At 45.7% G+C, this 18199-nt stretch overlaps 1 protein-coding gene across 2 annotated transcripts in view; it reads left to right on the forward strand.

The window, feature by feature from the left end:
- Positions 1-18199, forward strand: part of zgc:158766 (uncharacterized protein LOC100009641 homolog) — a 47247-nt gene that overhangs the window by 9763 nt on the left and 19285 nt on the right. The window contains exons 1-3 of one of the 2 annotated variants that reach the window (XM_053611094.1): positions 8679-9077; positions 15203-15400; positions 16445-17558. In XM_053611094.1, the coding sequence (XP_053467069.1) occupies positions 9027-9077; positions 15203-15400; positions 16445-17558 (1363 nt within the window). In that variant the 5' untranslated portion in view covers positions 8679-9026. Of the gene's footprint in view, positions 1-8678; positions 9078-15202; positions 15401-16444; positions 17559-18199 lie in introns of those variants that run through there. The other variant, XM_053611093.1, reaches the window with a different exon arrangement.

Genomic DNA, 18199 nt, shown 5'->3' on the forward strand with positions numbered 1-18199 from the left:
GGGGGCGGAGCTAACTGAGAGAGTGAGAGCAAGGCTAAGACCACATTAATAGCTGATCAGTACAACTAATAAACTAAAAAAAGTTTATGAATACAAACTTTCAAAAAAGTAACTTGATGAGTGAATAACGACTCGGAGTAGGGTTAGCGTGAATTCAGCGACATTTGAAACGAGATTTTTTTCTATTCTGTGATTGAGGCGTGACACTAAAGCGACAAATTGAAGCGATCGACTGGAACGATTCCCCGGACCAATCCTATGACGTATGCGCGGTCTGACGTTTTGGGTTTTGTTTTTTTTTTCTTTTCATTTCCACGTTAACAACTTTAGTTCCTAGCGTGACGCGTGAAAAATGGAGAAAAAACTTACAGCCGTGGTTTCCTCTTATCCTGACGTGTACAACCTCTCATTACACGTGTATAGAGACGTTACAAAGAAAAATAAAGCGTGTGAGGAAGTAGCCGAGATCGTTGGGGTCTCTGGCAAGTGTACGTAGCTAGCATGCAGCTAGTACGACAAACTACAGTGACACGAGCAACTCCAGAATCTGTAGCGTGATCTGTGATTTATAAAATCCCCATTTCAGCGCTGTTATTAAAAGGGTGGTTATTTTTGTATTATTTCCTGCCGTGTTTAATCCGTGTTTAATGTTAAACGTATAAAAATGTTCCAGAATTATAAACAAAATTAGGACATGGTTCGGCCTTAGAATATTTCCGAGGGGCTTTTAAGTTTTTGATAAGTTTACTTCCACGTCTGTTCCTGTGCAGCTCATTAACACGTTATTCAGCCTGATTATTTACCGCATTGTTTTTGCACCTGTGAGTGGTGATAGAGGTCGTGACCTGTCTGTCCTCCCCAGACATTTAGGAACACACACATACACACACACACTCTACACTCGGCTCAGGACATTCTCCTTCACCATTTGGTCAGTGAGTCACGTATTCTTCGTGGAGATCAATCTCGTGGCTGATACAGTGTGCACGTGTGTGTGGGAGGTCTGAGTGTGTGTGTGTGTGTGTGTGTGTGTGTGTGTGTGTGTGTGTGTGTGTACTGAGAGAGCTACTGTAATAGGAGCTTCCACCTGTGCTTACGCACATCTGAGAGAAGACAAGGCTCTCTGTGTTCCCAGGTCCAAGACACACTCTCTGCAGGGGGCAGGGGGACGTGGAAAAGGGACACAACAGGTGGACAAAAGGGAGGGAATCCCCCCTTGAACACATACACACACACACACACACACACACCAACCATAAAATCCTCTGCAGTAAAAGATCTGAACTCGACTTTTTGGGAAGTGTATAATCACCTCTCTATTAGTCGTCATATTTTTTGGAACAGGGTTACCAGATGTTTTTAAATCACACAATTATATATATATATATATATATATATATATATATATATATATATATATATATACATATATATATATATATATATATATATATATATATACATATATAAAATCCTCCACATTTTAAAGTTATCAAATGTACTATTTTTAGCAATTTATATGTTTTTGTTGTTGTTGTTGCTGCTTGATTCAAAATTTGTTGAAGGCTTATTATTTTCTGGATCAAGGTTGCCAGATTTCCTATTTCTGGTCTTTTTAATAACACAATCCTTGAAAATTAATTTTCTCTGGAATTAAAGTTTCTCGAAGGAATAGAAATTTACTATTGCTGTTCATTTCTATGTTGTTGTTATTGTTGTTGTTGTTGTTATAATCCTCTCTTTCTAGTCCTTAATAGTTTCTGGAACAGGGTTGCCAGATTGACAGATTGGGCTGTTTGTCAAATCGTAGAAATAATTTTATCTTATTTACTCTTTCTAGTAACCAGTCACTCTTGTAGTGAATCCGTCACAGTCACTCTGTCACGCTTCGATCAAGTTCTTGGAAAGCTACATGACAGTGAAGTGGATTTAAACCTCATCAAATCAGATTGTAATCAGATTCCAGCTGTCAAAATGTCTGTGATGAAATCGGAATAATGCAGTTTCCTCCATTTTCACTTCAACCAAACTGTTAAATGCCAGAACTTGACATATTTAATTTTAGAAAAAGTCTGCAGCTTTCAGAACTACATACGTACTATATATAGTAGTAAATGTCACCATGTGAGGCTTTTTTTCAGGCCACCACACATATGTTTATTTAAAAGGGTGTAATTTGAAGCAAGTATATATATATATATATATGTATGGTAATTCGGGTGTGTGCTTACTTTGATATTTTAAGACAGACTTCCAGCATCATAGATCAGCAAAGAAGCAAAATTCAGAAAACGTGGCTGTAAAACAATATTCAGAGTAAGAGGAACCTTGTGTAAAGGACATTCAGTGAGAAGTTCTCTCCAGGTAAATAATATAATGATTTATATGTATGTTATCAGAGTTATTGAGGACACTCCAAGATCTCTCCTCCGAGATCTTTACTCTGAGATCTCTCCTCCAAGATCTCTCCTGTAAGATCTCTCCTCTGAGATCTTTACTCCAAGATCTCTCTTCTGAGATCTCTCCTCTGAGGTCTATCCTCCGAGGTGTCTCCTCCGAGATCTCCCCTCCGAGGTCTCTCCTCCGAGGTCTCTCCTCCGAGGTCTCTCCTCATACTATGGAGCTTTAAATGCCACAAACACAAGTTGCATGTAAAATTACGCTAGGAGAATTTGGATTCCTAGAAAAGAAGTAGACGCTTTCAGAGCGGTCAAAGTCTCAAACATTTCACAGTCGTGAAGTGGAGATAAAACTGAAGATATGAGCAGTTGTGAGGTGTGTGCATCTAAAGTTTTAATGTTCTACAGAAAGAGTTAAAGAGCTACGTTTGGATGTTAACTAGCTAACGATTGGCAGCAAGCAAACTAGTTACCTGACGTTACCTAAATAGTAACGTTACGAGTGTTTAACATCACTGAAGAGAACTCGCAGTTTGACACGTCTGAAAGCATCTACCGTTTCTCCATGGGCGTCCTGGGCGCTTTATTTTTGGTCTAATTTGCATAAAATCTGAGGGCACGGTGGTTTAGTGGTTTGCGTGTTTGCCTCGCACATCCAGAGTCGGGGGTTCGATTCCTGCCTCCACCCTGTGTGCGCGGAGCTTGCATGCTCTCCCCGTGCCTCGGGGGTTTCCTCCGGGTACTCCAGTTTCCTCCCGCAGTCCAAAGACATGCGGTGATTGGTTTGGCTCCTCGTCCAGCGTGTCCGAAATAAACGCCTTTCATGAGATTTGTATATAACACACAACGATATAAAAATCGATAAAGTACCTTTGACATCTTCCGAGCTCCATATTTAATTCCCCGACACGCTCTGCACCTGTTCCTGCGTCCATCTTGTTTTCACAGGAAGGGGGTCAGCGCCGCAGGTTCCCTCCAGGCCCTGTCTGTCTGATAAGGCGATAATGTTTGGTACGTTTTTCGGTTTGAAACCCAGCGCGAGGTTTTTATTCTCAGAGCCGAACGCTCGTCTCAGAGCCTGTGACTGACGGATGAGTGTCGGAGTCGAGCACCAAACAGCAGGGGTTAAAGATAAACCAGGTCGGCCCTGTACGCCTCCAATTATCTCTGTTTGATTTGGGTGGGGGTCAAGTAGAATCCAAAAAAGGGCAGAGAGAGAGAGAGAGAGATATAGAGAGAGTCGCAATATACATTCAGTGCCCTAGCACCAAAAATACACAATACACACTGATTCAGGTGGCTGCACTGGGAGTGTTTGTGTGTGTGTGTGTGTGTGTGTGTGTGTGTGTGTGTGTGTGTCAGAGACCTTGGAATGGTAGCAAGACACTGTGTGTGGTGTGCGTCTTCTTTATCTGAAGCTCTTCACTCCCACCACAGATTCCCAGACTGCCTTGCTGTGTGTATGTGTGAGAGAAGGAGGGAGGGACTTTGGGCCAGACTCACTCTCAGTCTCGGAGTGTGTGTGTGCGTGTGTGTGTGTGTGTGTGCGTCTTCAAGGCCGTGAGATGTGGTCTGAGCTCTATTAACTCTTCCCCTGGGCAGCTCGTGTCAGATCACAGCTCCAGAGCGAGCGAAGCAGTCGAGTCGTCCATCTTTCAGTCCGTCACCGATCCCTGATTAACACGGTGAGTTTTTTTTAGCACTTTTTTTTATTATTATCTTAACAGAAGTGTTATCTGTGACTCTGTGGTCATCGTGCTGTTCAGTAGGGGTGTGATAACGCTGTTTAATGTGAAGACATTGCACCTTCGGACTTCTTGTATGAATCAATGTTTTTCGACGGTTCTATCTCCTGAGGTCTCGACTCCGGTAATCTTCTCACTCGTACTCTTGCGCTCTTTTCTTCTTATCGTTACTCTGCTATCCAATATTCTCCTCCTAAAGTCTCGGCTCCTCTCGAGGTGTCTTTCTAAATATTCTCAGAGTTTTTCATGACCGTCACCTGTGAGTCTGCTTTCTGACTAGAACTGTTAGAAATCTTTAGAAATCTTTATTCTGGTTTCAGCATGGTTGGTTGAAAGCAACTCCAAAGCCCCCCCCCCCCCCCCCCCCAACAAATCCATATTCAGTAAACGTTTCCGCTCGAGTTAGAGTGACTCTACGTTTATGAGGAGTTATCGGAAGTAGCTGGACCGAGAAACGTACGTATCCGTTTTTGTTTCTGAGCTCCTGCGCTAGTGCGGAAAAAGACTTTTAACTGAAACGTTGCTTGTAACAATTTTAGCTGTAAATAGTAACACGCGAACTTGTGATAGTTAGGACGATATTGTGTGGAAAAAAAAATAAGTACATCAAACGTTTGATCATCAGTTATCAGGTGTTGAAGATCGGGTGCCGGTGATTAGAACCTGCTCAGGGAGTGCAGGTGGAGCCGGTCTTATTTATACCCCTCTCATATCTAGTGTCTGGTGTTCCCTTTGTTATTGAGGTGTGTGGAGTCATCATGCCAAGATCTTATGAGTTCTGTAAGGCCTTCAGAAAAAAAAAGGTTGTGGATGCCTATGAGTCTGGCGAGGGATTTAAAAAGATCTCCATATTATTTGAAATACTCATTCCACTGTAAGGAAAATCATCTACAAGTGGCACAGATTTCAAACGACTGTCGATTAGACCGGGACCGGCCGTCCTGGCAAATTCAGCCAAAGAGCGACCGTCTGATGCAAAAAGAAGTCTCCAAGAACCCCAAAAATGAATCACAGGATCTGCGAGTAAGTCTTGCAACTGTTGGTGTCAAAGCGCATGCTTCTGCAATCAGAAAGAGATTGCACAGATTTGACCTGCGTGGGAGGCGTGTCAGGAAAAAGCCTCTGCAAGATTACAGTTTGCCAATAAGCATACAGGCAAAGACCAGGCCTTTTGGAATAATGTGCTCTGGACAGATGAATCAAATATAGAGTTGTTTGGTCACAGTAACAGCAGACATGTTCGGCGCAGACCAAAGACAGGTTTTCAGGAGAAGCACCTCATACCAACTGTGAAGCACGGTGGAGGAAATGTTATGGTTTGGGGTTGCTTCACTGCCTCAGGGACTGGACAGCTTGCATTCATTGATTCAGCTATGAATTCTGCATCATATCAAAGCGTGCTTGAAGATAACGTGAGGCCGTCTGTCTGAAAGTTGAAGTTGAACCGAAAGTGGATCTTTCAACAGGATAATGATTCTACTCACACGAGAAAATCCACCAAGGAACGGCTGAAAAAGAAGAAATGGAGGGTTATGGAACGGCCGAGTCAAAACCCGGATTTGAATCCCATTGAGATGTTGTAGGTGGGATCTGAAACGGGCAGAACATGCAAGAAAACCCTCAAACATCTAGGAACTGAAAGAATATTGCATGGAAGAGCGGTCCAAAATTCCAGCAAGCCGATATCAGAGACTGGAGGACAATTACGCAAAACGCCTACAAGAAGTTATTTCAGCTACAGGGGGCAATACTAGCTTCTGAGGCCAAGAGTACTTTTTCCACAGAAGATTATCACATCTATTGATATTTCTGTTAAACAAATGATTGAAAAATCTAATTATGTGTTTTGATTCTAAAGAAAGATCTCAGGTTTGCAGTTTGAGTGTGTTTAGTGTGTTATATGGGGAAATCTGAAGGAGTTGTGCCGTGCCCAAGCTAGCTGTCTGGTTTTGTTATTATGGCTGCACTGATCAGTGACTCATCACCACTTCTGGGTGATCATCAGCACTGATAAACTCGTGCAAGGTTTGAGTGTGAGGTCATGTGGTACAACATCCCGACACTGATTGGTCACAGCGACTAAGGACGACTTCAAGATTGTGATTTTATCCGATCGTATCACTGAGAGCATCGCTGCTCATTTTACATCCAGTAGGAGAGAGAGAGAGAGAGAGACAGGTGTGTGAGGTGGAGGTGTGTGAGGTGGGGGTGTGTGAGGTGGGGGTGTGTGAGGTGCGGTTGTGCTGCTACGCCAGTGTTCAGCGCTGCTGTGAGATCGGGGTGTTACATTCCACAGTTGGGTGAGTGTGTGTGTGGAGGGAGGACACAGCTGGGCTTTGTGTTCCTCAGCAAACACACTGATCGCCCTGAATGTGCCACACACACACACGCACACACACACACACACACACACACACACACACACACACACGTATAAACACCCAGATGTTCAGTTAGATCAGCTCCAGTTCCATTAACCTTTACTTCCTCCATCTAAATGAAGCTGAGACGTGTTTGCACTGCTAAAGGCTAACAAGCTAACAAGTCACGGAACCGTATCGCCTCCAGTTTAGCATCGTGCACTAAATCGCTGCCTCATCGCGTTCTTCCTCAACACAGACCCTAGCGTCAGGGGGTATCTCAAAACAAAAGAAGCTTCAAACGAACTTCACACGCTTGTCCGATCGATTAAATTCCCGTGCGATTCATTTCACACCTTCCTTTAGAGTTTAGAGTAAAATGTTCAACATCGTACTTCAGGAAATAATATCTGCAGCAGCCGTCACGAGCTCCTTACACAGCAGCAAATGAGCGTGTTGTTGTTTATCTTCAGCACTCGGCGAGTCCAAACAGTACTTACACACACACACACACACACACAGAGCACTTATTTTTATTCCACTGTAAGACTGAGTTACGATTATGGGAACAGACCAAAGGGTGCACGCTCGGCGGCCTAATTAGCGTCAGTCCCCGATATCAGATCTCAGGGTCTCTCTGGGGAGCGCTATATCTCCTCCTGCAGGAGTTTTCTAGAAGCTTCTGTAAGTAAAAGTTATTTGAAGCGATTTTGTTTGTTTTGTTTTTTTTGTTTTTTTATTTCCAAACAACAGGAAAATTATGAACTGTTTTTGAAGTATTTATCGCCACAGACCCAGTGTGTGTGTGTGTGTGTGTGTGTGTGTGTGTGTGTGTGTGTGTGTGTTTTCCACACGCAGACAGAATGTAAACCAGATGCTGTTTATTGAGCTACGGTTATCTTGGATAAACAAGGATAAACTCGGACGCGCATGCCACCGAGCGTTCCTTTCTGTCAGTTAGTACACAAAATAACGATTTCCTGATCCGATAGAAAACGCAGGAAGCTCACGAAAGCGGGATCGCATGCTGCGAACGAGCTCCCAGCACATTTCTACCACAGCCAGGTTGAATTCTCCAGTCCAGTTGGTCAGAAAGTGTTTTAATCGTTTCTATAGTAACACTGCGACTTACAGTACGCTCCACGTAATCTGAGACTAATAATAAGCTGGTTTTTAAATAAACGTGTTGTTTAACAAAGTAAAGACGTGTACTGATTGACGCGGAGAAGTAGTGTTCTGTTAAGAGATGTAATAATGTCATATATTTGATTTTATGGAAGGAGTCTCCAGTGTCAGCACTTCGAGGTAAAGCCTTTAAAAAGGTTATTAAATGAAAACCAAACCTAATAAACCGTTCTCACCGTGCCGTCACGTGTATGTGGATAAATAAATTACAGAGCTCATTTATATTTAACCACGCCCACGGGAGCTGAAAATGACAACAACGACAAAAAAAAAAAGTCCTCCTAAGTGCAGCGTGCTGTAAATCTTCCAATAACGCAGCTCAGCCACCGCGTTAACTCTTCTTCCTTTGATAGGGTGCCATTACTTCACTTAAAACCTAAAATCACACAAACACAGGATGGGAAAGTTTTCCCGAACGAACTCGTTTTCCTGAACACACTTACATCTCTCATGTAAAAGCACGTGGTGGTGGATTTTTTTTTGTTTCTGTTGGCACATTTCGCATCTTCCCAGACGTGTTCCACCTAGAACTCTTCCTAAATGTAACCCGTCTGTTGCAGGGTTCTACACAGAACCTTTAACAGACAAACAGAAGAATGCTTAAGGGTTCTAGATTAATCCTGTAGACTTCATTAACTCTTCTGAAAGTGAGATGGACAACCGTGCAAGCTGTGGACGTTCTCGAACTCAGGAGGGAGGCGGGAAGCCGCGTGCGTCCGTCCGTGTGTGTGTGTGTGTGTGTGTGTGTGTGTGTGTGTGTGTGTGTGGGTCAGGGATTCCCCTGATGAGATTCAGGAGCGTGCCATTGTTCCACCATTGTTCTAATGCCTTTCTCCCCCTCTCCTTTGACAAAAGCAATAGAATAATCCATTGGTACAGCCTGGACAATGAGGGAGGGGGGTGAGGGGGGGGTTAAAAAGTTAAAGAAATGAAGGGGGGGGGGGGAATCCTGCAGGGCAAAAGGGGGTAGTGTGTGTGTGTGTGTGTGTGTGTGGAGGGGGAGGAGGTGGTGTCATTGTTGTGTACAGGTCAGGTTGTGTGTTTTTTCAGCAGTGAAGGAAGTGGAATGACTGGGCGAATGGGAGTGAACGAGGGGTGGAGAGAGAGAGGGCGAGGGAGAGAGGGAGGAGAGCTTTACTGCCGCTCTCACACTCCGTCAGGACGACTCGCACAGCTGACTCTCTGAGTTTTTGCGAGACGCACCGTCCCAGCCATGGACAATCCCGACCCGCGTCCCTCTGACGGATCTCTAGCACTCTCCGGATTTTAATCCACACTCGTTCGGATTTGGGATTATTTATTTATTCCTCAGGCGTTATTTATTTGAGGAGGACGACATGCACACGCGAGCCCAGTCCCGCAGCTGTGACAATTACCTGAGCATAAAGGTGAGACACGCCGCATCACGTCCCGCCGTATTCACACTAAATCGCAGTCCTGAGTACTGCTACTCTTGTTTTTTAGGTACGGTATAGTGTGTGTGTGTGTGTGTGTGTGTTTGGCAAAAAATGGAAAAATGCCACATAATGACACTGGAGGACACAAGTTCATTCAACTTTTTAAATTAGTTTATCATTGAACATCCAGTCAGATACTTCCTACATTTATAGTCTTATATGACGGTATATATCATTGTCATCTCATGGTTTTCAGTGTGTGTGTGTGTGTGTGTGTGTGTGTGTGTGTGTGTGTGTTCAAAAAGGCCGCTGTGCTTATGCTTTTATCCCAGAAACACGAACCACGTCGACTACGATATCTACAATACTCTGCCGTATCGACGATAACGATATCGCGCCAAATATCGCGATATATCGACCGTCTAACTGATCATCAGCACATGCCTGGTGGAGCGCTGACCCGACACTGCCACGACACCGTGTATAGAATAAACACAGGAGCGTAATAAAACGAAGTAAGCATGAAGCGGAGAGAGAGGTCGGAGCTCATTCCTTTCCTTTCGCGAAGCGCTTTAGGCGTTTGTCGATTATCATGTGAATGGAGGGAGGAATGCGTCGAAGCTTCCCGTCTTTCACAGATACGACACGGCGGCGTGTTCTCAGTCACGATGTAGACCATTTCCACCGTGTTTTCATATCGCGACACGTTACATCACCGATTACAAAACTGTCCAGCGTCGTCCGGTGACCAAAATGAAAGAAACACACACACACACACACACACACACATTGTGTGAATGTCCTGAGTTTGATGAGTGACGAGGACCCCTGGGTCAACACAGGGGCGGAGCTTAGGCTAAATTTGACCAGCCAATCACGAGCCTGATTTGACATCACATTTAATGTTCTCTAGCAATTAATTGAACGCGTACGGGTTTTAATTACAGAACATGAACGCTAGCGACGCACTAAGCTAACGTATCTATACGTAGCTATACGTATCTAACTATGTGACGTTTCGTACTGTAGCTAAATTGTATAGCGAAGTCACGTGATTAAAATTGAACTTAAGCTCCACCCATTTCAGACATTCCATTTTCACGACCTGTTTGGGATTTATTTAATGAAAAAAACATAGGCTTTTAGTCTTTGGCTAAAACGTCGACGTCTCGTATACGATCACAGCGTCCTGGAAAGACGTAGAAAAATTTGTTTGTTTGTTTGTTTGTTTTTCTTTTTTTAAACGCTGTCGCTTCTGTTCGTCTGTTCACATTTCTGCTGTGTTTGCACCTTCATGTTGTGTTTGCGTTCACACCGCTGCTCTATCCGTCACATATTAAAGGCTCTTCAGTGACCACTCCACTACACACACACACACACACACACACACACACACACTAGTCCATCATTCAGTCTAGCAGCCTTTGTTGCTCGCTTTCCTCTGGAGAGAGCGTACACTCTATCTACTCACACTCCCCCCGTCTGTCCGAAGAGTCCAGAACCTTCACACACACACACACACACACACACACACACACACACACACACACGAAAGCGGACACCACAATAGCCGCTGAAGTGCTACTTGAGTGCGAAGTGGATCCTTCAATCAGAAAGCCGTAATTGCCGAGTCCTAATTACAGTCTGTGTGTGGTGACAGAGGGGGCGGAGTCTGTTCTAAATATCTTCTCCTAAACATCTAGTACACGTTGCACTTTTATATCACTATAATCGCACAGAACAAAATTGTGCTTGTGATTTTGACATCTTTACCAAGTTCTCGTAAGATCAAACGCAACGAGTATAATACTAAAATATCAAACTTGTTTTTTTTTGATTTTATGGCGTCTAGCGTCTGTTTTCTCCTTCCGGGAAAAAATCTCAGCGTTTCTTCCCCAACCATCCTCTCAACCAGTCATTTCAATCAAAGACGGAAAAAGACGCTTCATTTGAAAGGCAGCCACCGCTCCGACTTCGATCTATTTGGGTCAGGGCTGTTGCTTTGGTTGCCTAGACCACAGGCCACGCCCCTGACCGTTCCAGAGCCTTTGAAGTTGAGACGATCGGTGTTTAAAACACCACAGCGCCGATGAATTTGCGGCTTCTGTAGGTCAGAAAGTGCTGCTTCACCGAGCCACGCTCGTTATCGTTATATCCATAGCAACGGCTCAGTCTCAGGGACGTGTACGGCGGACGCCACACGTCGACACGTGCAGTAATGGTTGATATGGTGAAGTTTTCCGCAGGGAGAGATGTGTTTGTTTGGCTTTTCTGGAAGGAGAGAGGCTGGTGAGGGAACTGCTGTAACGTTAGTGAGAACAGGAGCTAACTTGTTTCTCAGGACGTGTAACGTAACTATAAATGGATAAAAAAAATAAAAGTATGTCGTTCTTGAACAAGTACAAATTTGTGATTGTCGGAAACTTTCCGTGGCATAAGAGGAATAAAACACTACGCACGTAACTCTGCTCCGCTGATCGTTTTACTGTACGTGCACCACACACGGGTGTTTATTCCTCATGACTTGTGAGAGCCTGAGACTTTCTTTTGCTCTGCCTTTGGAAAATGTCTCTAATTCCAGGGACCTCAAGTGACTTTTTGTTTCCGTGCCGCAGTGAAAAGCTCCGTCGCTCGGCCGCTTTCAGCGCCGCCGTTCTCACGTTACTCTCAAGCGGCGTAGTCACGGAGTCACGCACCGCTGGAGGTCTGGAGCGCACCGGCTTTGGGTTTCTGACCCCCTGCATCCACCTGCTGATACAGAGAACCTTTCTGGAACGGCAAAGAAACGTAGCGCAACCTTCTGGGAGAAATAATAATAATAATAATAATATAAATCAGAGCAAATGAGAAGAGAGAATACAGATAATATGGCTTCGTGGTTTAGAACCACACAAGCTGGTGGTGACGGTTTACAGGGAAACATCTGTTACGTATTCTTTGCACGTGCTTGAAACAAACGAAGCGACGAGATCGAATTGTTTTTCTTTCTTAAAAACGTTTTTGAGAAACCGCTGTCAGTATTTATCACGCTGTGGTCAGACGCCGTGAAACCGTGGCGACCGCAGCGTACGAGAAGGTTCCGCGGCATCCGTGAGTTCCCGAGTCATGACGTGATTAACAGAAATGAACACGATATCAATGAAGTTCAGCAATATTAATAATAGTAATGTTACACGTGGTGTGACATCATCACGACATGCATTCAGCCGAAGCCCTCTTCGATTCGTTTCCCAGCAAACATCGCCGCGAAAGACGTCGTGCAGAACGATTTCGTGCGATTTTTTGCGATTTCGCCAATCCGAGTAGTTTTCCGCAGACATTCCGGAAAGTTCGAGAACATCGGAGCGTTGCGTAACCGTCTGAGGAGCTCCGCGGTGGATTCGTCTGCTAATAGTTCTGGAGAAATGAAGGAGTCATAGCAAGTCCTACAAATGGCAGGAGCGTTCTGGAATCGTTTTAAGAGTTCCAGACTTACTTAGAGACTTGTAGAAATCTGTTGAAGGTTCTGGAATTCGGATGAGCTCCAGGATGTCAAAGATCTCTGGAATCTTCAGAAGATTTCAACCTTTCAGGGGTTCTAGATTTCTGAGGATTTTCCCGCAGTGTCCCAAAGCTGCACAGATCTCCAGAAGAGTTCCGTAGTGTTTAATCGTTTACGAGTTCCAGAACGTCACCGAGTTACGGGTTCTTCAGAAGAGCTCCAGAAACTTTTCATCTTCTAGAATTGTGCTGGAATTGTGAAGAGTTCCAGGATCTCCGTGAAGCACCGTGAAATGGCATGTCCCTGCTCGAGAAACTCTCCTGGCCCCTGAGCTTCCATTCCACATCATTCCAATTGGCTGTGTGTGTGTGTGTGTGTGTGTGTGTGTGTGTGATTAGAGTCCACTCATCGTGTTAATGACAGAGCACTGTGTGTGTCTGGCTGCTGTGTACGCAAGGTTTATACAGCAGAAGGGACACACTGTTTACCTGGGGGTCTCTCTGTCAATAATACACACACACACACACACACACACACACTCACAGTACACCTCTCCTGACTCTGACCAGGTGAAAGAGCGTCTTCAGTTTTAGAAGCTTTATTTATCTCCGTCTCTCTTTAATTCCTTCAAACGAGACGCTTCTGAGCCTCATGTTTGGGCTACAGTGGCTTGTACGTCTAGCTTTAGAGCACCGTGTGTGTGTGTGTGTGTGTGTGTGTGTGTGAGACAGAACTGAAGTGAGTGTAGAATCTGTAATATGTAAGTGAATAAGGATTCATCTCAGTATTTTGACTGATTGATTGAGGTTAAAGGTCAGCGGTATGTGCAGGCATTTCCCCGATCAAAGTGGGTTCCCCTCGTGCTCTTCTCGTCCACGGCGCCAGCAGAACCCAAAGAAGACATTTAAAAATATGTAGTGATGACTTTCCTGCCATTGTTGTCCTTCCTCCAGTAAACAGCACTGAGTTTTCCTCTTCCCTGTGGCATGCAGATCAGCACACACACACACACACACACACACACACACACACACGAACCGAGTGTGAGAATCTTACGACTTTTGTTTTCCGCCGTCTCGGGGTCACAATGTCGTAATCACCTCCAGCTTTCCTCATAAGGACGCAATCAAAAGCAGGTCTTCCTGAGCCAAGTAACTGATTCATGAGTCACTTTTGTAGCGGGATGCGTTTATAAAACGCTAATGCTAACGTGAAGAGACGGTGATTACGTGTTAAATGCTAATGCTAAAGCTAGCTCGATAGATAGATAGAGACAATAGATATTAGAATAGAGATTCGTCACTTTGAGTCAGTGTGAGTCGACTCTGAGTCGTCAGTTTGAGAGTCAAGGAAAGTCGACTCTGATTCCTCACTTTGAGTCAATGTGAGTCGACTCTGATTCATCACTTTGAGTCAATGTGAGTCGACTCTGAGTCGTAACTTTGAGAGTCAAGGAAAGTCGACTCTGATTCGTCACTTTGAGTCAATGTGAGTCGACTCTGAGTCGTCACTTTGAGAGTCAAGGAAAGTCGACTCTGATTCGTCACTTTGAGTCAATGTGAGTCGACTCTGAGTCGTCACTTTGAGAGTCAAGGAAAGTCGACTCTGATTCGTCACTTTGAGTCAAAGCGGGTCGACTCTGATTCGTCACTTTGAGTCAATGCGGGTCGACTCTGATTCGTCACTTTGAGTCAGTGTGAGTCAACTCTGATTTGTCAATGTGATTCAACTCTAATTTGTCACTTTGAGTCAATGTGAGTCGACTTTGTTTCGTCACTTTGAGTCAGTGCAAGTCGACTCTGATTCGTCACTTTGAGAGTCAAGGTGAGTCGAGTCAGAGTCATCAACTTCCTTAAAACACTTGTATGAACTCAACCTTTGGCTCATTGTCAGAGTCGGGATCAGAGGTCAGGGCAGGAGCGCTGGAAAATCCCGGAAAAAAGTCAGACTTTCCACACTGGCTGTGTTATTGTCCAGACCATGACGTCACCTGACAGGTGTTTCCTCTGACATGCGCTAAGTGAACGGGACGTGGCCTGCGACCTCCTGACATCCTACCATGTGTGTGTGTGTGTGTGTGTGTGTGTGTGTGTGTGTGTGTAAACGTATGCGACCCGTTGTCTCACAGGAGGAGTCGGAAAGTCAATGCCACCCGCGTTCATCATCGCCAAAACAAACAGAACGATGTCGCGAGTTTCTTTTAACTCAGTGTTTACAATAACACACCCGTCTGTCACATTTCCACACGGACCAGGGCTTCATTCAGTCCGATTTAACGCTGAGAAAAAGAAATATCGTGTATCTACGAAAAGCGGAAAAAATGATTAACATTAATGTTCCAAACAGTAAAAGGAAGATAGCAGAACATTAATAAAAACTATTTTAAGTTGTTACTTTGTTTAGAAAAATGTTTTTAAGCAGTTTAAGAAGACCTGAAATTCTAATTCTAAATTGACCTTTAAAAGCTTTTTTCCACGTTCGCTTGGGTCCTCGGGTGAATTTAGCAGAAGTCGACGGTACTGTTCGCAAGCCAATTAAATTCTGACAATTAAAACCAAAGCCCCGCCCACTGAAATAAATGCAGTTTCACTTGTGTGTGTGTGTGTGTGTGTGTGTGTGTGTGTGTGTGTGTTAGGACTCAGAGTCATTAGACAGCTGTATCCAGAGCACTCTATCGTCAGTGTACGCTCCGTTTGGGGCGACGGCGTCCACGGTGCTGCTGCAGCTCTTCAGCGTGGTGGAGCGTCAGTACGGCGGAGACGGCCTACGCTGCCTCATCGACTTCCTCCTGCCTGCCAAGAGGATCTTACACACCATCCAGAGAGAGAGCTGCGTGAGTACACACACACACACACACACACACACACACACACACATATATTTAAAGTGAAATCAAAATCAGTGTTTCACAGCTTTTTGTACATGTCCATTAGTATTATAGACGTGGATACTGCAGTATATCCGGAAACGATGAATTAAATCTTTAATTAAATCTTTAATCTTTGATCTTTTATTAAAGGCGTGTCCCGTGACCTCGTTAGCAGTAAACATGGTTTGTTGCGTTTTTGCCCATGGACGCTATTCCCTTTTTCCAGCCCAGAGTAAATGTCTGGAGAATATTCATACGGAAGAGGGCGGAGCTTGTGCAGTCATGTTACTCGACTAATTAACGATCAATTATCCTCTCTCTTGTATCATTACACGGTTTTGTCTTCTTACAGGTTAGAAATGTCTTACAGTAGAGAATACAGCATCGCCTCCTCGTTCATATTTGAAAACGGAAGCTTCTTTGAGGACGTGTTGAAATGAAAAGCAGGGGGTCGTTCAGACGGCGCAGGGCATGAAGCTGTGCTGTGGGCGTGGCCGAGGTTTTTCCGTAAGCGCGTGTTACGAGATTGTTGCTTGTTTCTGTGTTAGAGTCAGCAGACTGTAACCGGGAGGTGTAATCCTGAACATTTAGGAGATTTAGGAAATCTCTAAGACTAGTTGCAATTTGTTCGCACTCACAATAGTACAAGATAATTTCCTCGATTCGGCACGTTAACAGTTATTATTAATTTACGACCGTAGTCGTGTCTGTTAATCGTCTTTCTTTTCTAGAGCGCTGCTCTGTCTTTCTCTCGTTCTCATCCTTCTTAATCCTCCTTAAGGCACTTACGGTACCAGACATGACCCATGTTCCAGATTAAGCGAGCTTAGGTGTCAGAAAGTATGAAACAGAAACCAAAACATAACGTGCGGAGAGAGAGAGAGAAGTTTCGAAACCTTACAGGAGCGTGACGCTAAGGCCCTAAAGGTAGCTCTCCAGGTACAAAAGGTGTGCCTGAAAGGTGATAAAAAGCAAACGTATCTGACGTTTCTGTTCTCCGTCCCTCAGCTGCGATTTAAAGGCCTGCTGCTGTACCACGAGGGCTGGCCCCTGTGCATCCACGAGAAGGTGGTCCTGCAGCTCGCGCCTTTACACAAAGTGCGCCTGAGGCAGGGCGACTTCTACCTGCAGCTGGTGCCTCTGGGCCGCAAGGCCGCCAAGCTGGTGATAAAATGCCTGGCGCGGAGCGGTCGTGCCCTGGCCGAGATCACCGTGCCTGAGGGGATGTACCCCCGAGTCTTCACCGCCGAATTCCTGCAGGATGTGACACGCGAACGGAACCTGCAACCCCTCCAGAACTGCCTGCTGAGCGCCGGCGCTGCCGTGTACCGAACCCCCTGGAGGAACGTGGTGAACCCCGTGCGCGTGAGAAACGCCAACGAGGGCATCATGCAGCCGGGAGCGCTGAGCATCGGCCACCTCGGCACCTGCAGCACGCACGGATCCACGGGCACGCTGGACAGCCGGAGGAGCTCCAGAGACTCTCTGGGCTCGCAGGGAGCCGACTCCACGGCGTCCGAGCCGCTCCCGAGCCACGGGACCGGCGAACGCAACTCGTACACAAACGCTGGCACGTTGCCAGCAGAGAAAAAAGCCCTTAACCCTGGCGCTGACTCAGAGGGCGGGAGCAGGAGAGGAGGAAACGCCAAGTCTCTCTCCTTCAGCACGGATCTCAGCACGCCGAGACGCCGCCAATCCGGAGACTCGGCTGCTTTCGAGACGCGACGACTGTTTCGCAAGTCGTACATGGAGGCTTTGCAGAACCCCATGAATCTCGGCTCAAGCTCCGAGTCGGTCCCGGAGGAAGGCGGCGAGCCGGCGGTCGGGGTCGAGGTCGAGACCAGGCCGAGATGTGACTCGGACACGCACGCGGCGAGGCAAGGATCCCTGCAGCGCCGCCTCTCGCCCCTCCTCCCGCTGCAGCGCAGCTTCAGGTCCGAGAGGCGCTCCAAGTCTCTGGAACGGTCCGGAAAAGGCTCGACCAAAGGTCACCGAACGCGCTCGTCCTCGGGCGAAGGCTCTCCCAAGAAGCTGATGAACGGCTGCACGATACGCTTCGGCAGACTCGACCTCGAGATGGCGTTTTACAGCGCCGAGAGACGCGGCAGCAAAGGAGACTCGGGTACGTACCGCGTTGCACAGAAACATCACGTACACCACAAAGAGGACATCAGTATTTCACGCTAGGTGGGATTATCGGGGCAGCAAACGAGACCTGAGTCAGTCCTGAAGCTTAAAGGAAACATTACCTTTCCTCACTTTAAAAGAGGGAGCGCTTGCCATGTTTACATTAAGAAAAATATTTCGTTCTTTTAGTCTAACTTTACATTTTAAAGCACGTTTAAACCGTAGCGGATCCACAAGTAGATTTTTTTTTTAAATAATCACAGATTTTTCTTTTCAGCTCCTGTTTAAATCTGATGCTGTGATGAGAAGTTATAGCGCACCTGCCGTGTATGAAGGAGTGTATAGCGTGTGTTAAACCGCTCGTTAAGGTGTGTCTGCGTTACCAGCTGTCCCGCTTCGAATCAGTGTAGCCTCGGGCTCTGAAAACACGCTCTCATGTTTCGTGACATGGCGCGGTGTGTAATTATCAACCGCAGTGAGTTCTGACTAATACACCACTCACTTTCTTACACACCGCCACTATGTGCGTGTGTGCGTGTGTGTGTGTGTGTGTGTGCGTGTGTGTGTGCATGTGTGTGTGTGCGTTTGGAGATGTTTTAGTAACAGGTACGCCCCAACCCTTCTGACGTGAGTCTT

Source organism: Ictalurus furcatus, chromosome 23 (assembly GCF_023375685.1).
Source record: "Ictalurus furcatus strain D&B chromosome 23, Billie_1.0, whole genome shotgun sequence".
In the NCBI taxonomy this organism is placed as follows: domain Eukaryota; kingdom Metazoa; phylum Chordata; class Actinopteri; order Siluriformes; family Ictaluridae; genus Ictalurus; species Ictalurus furcatus.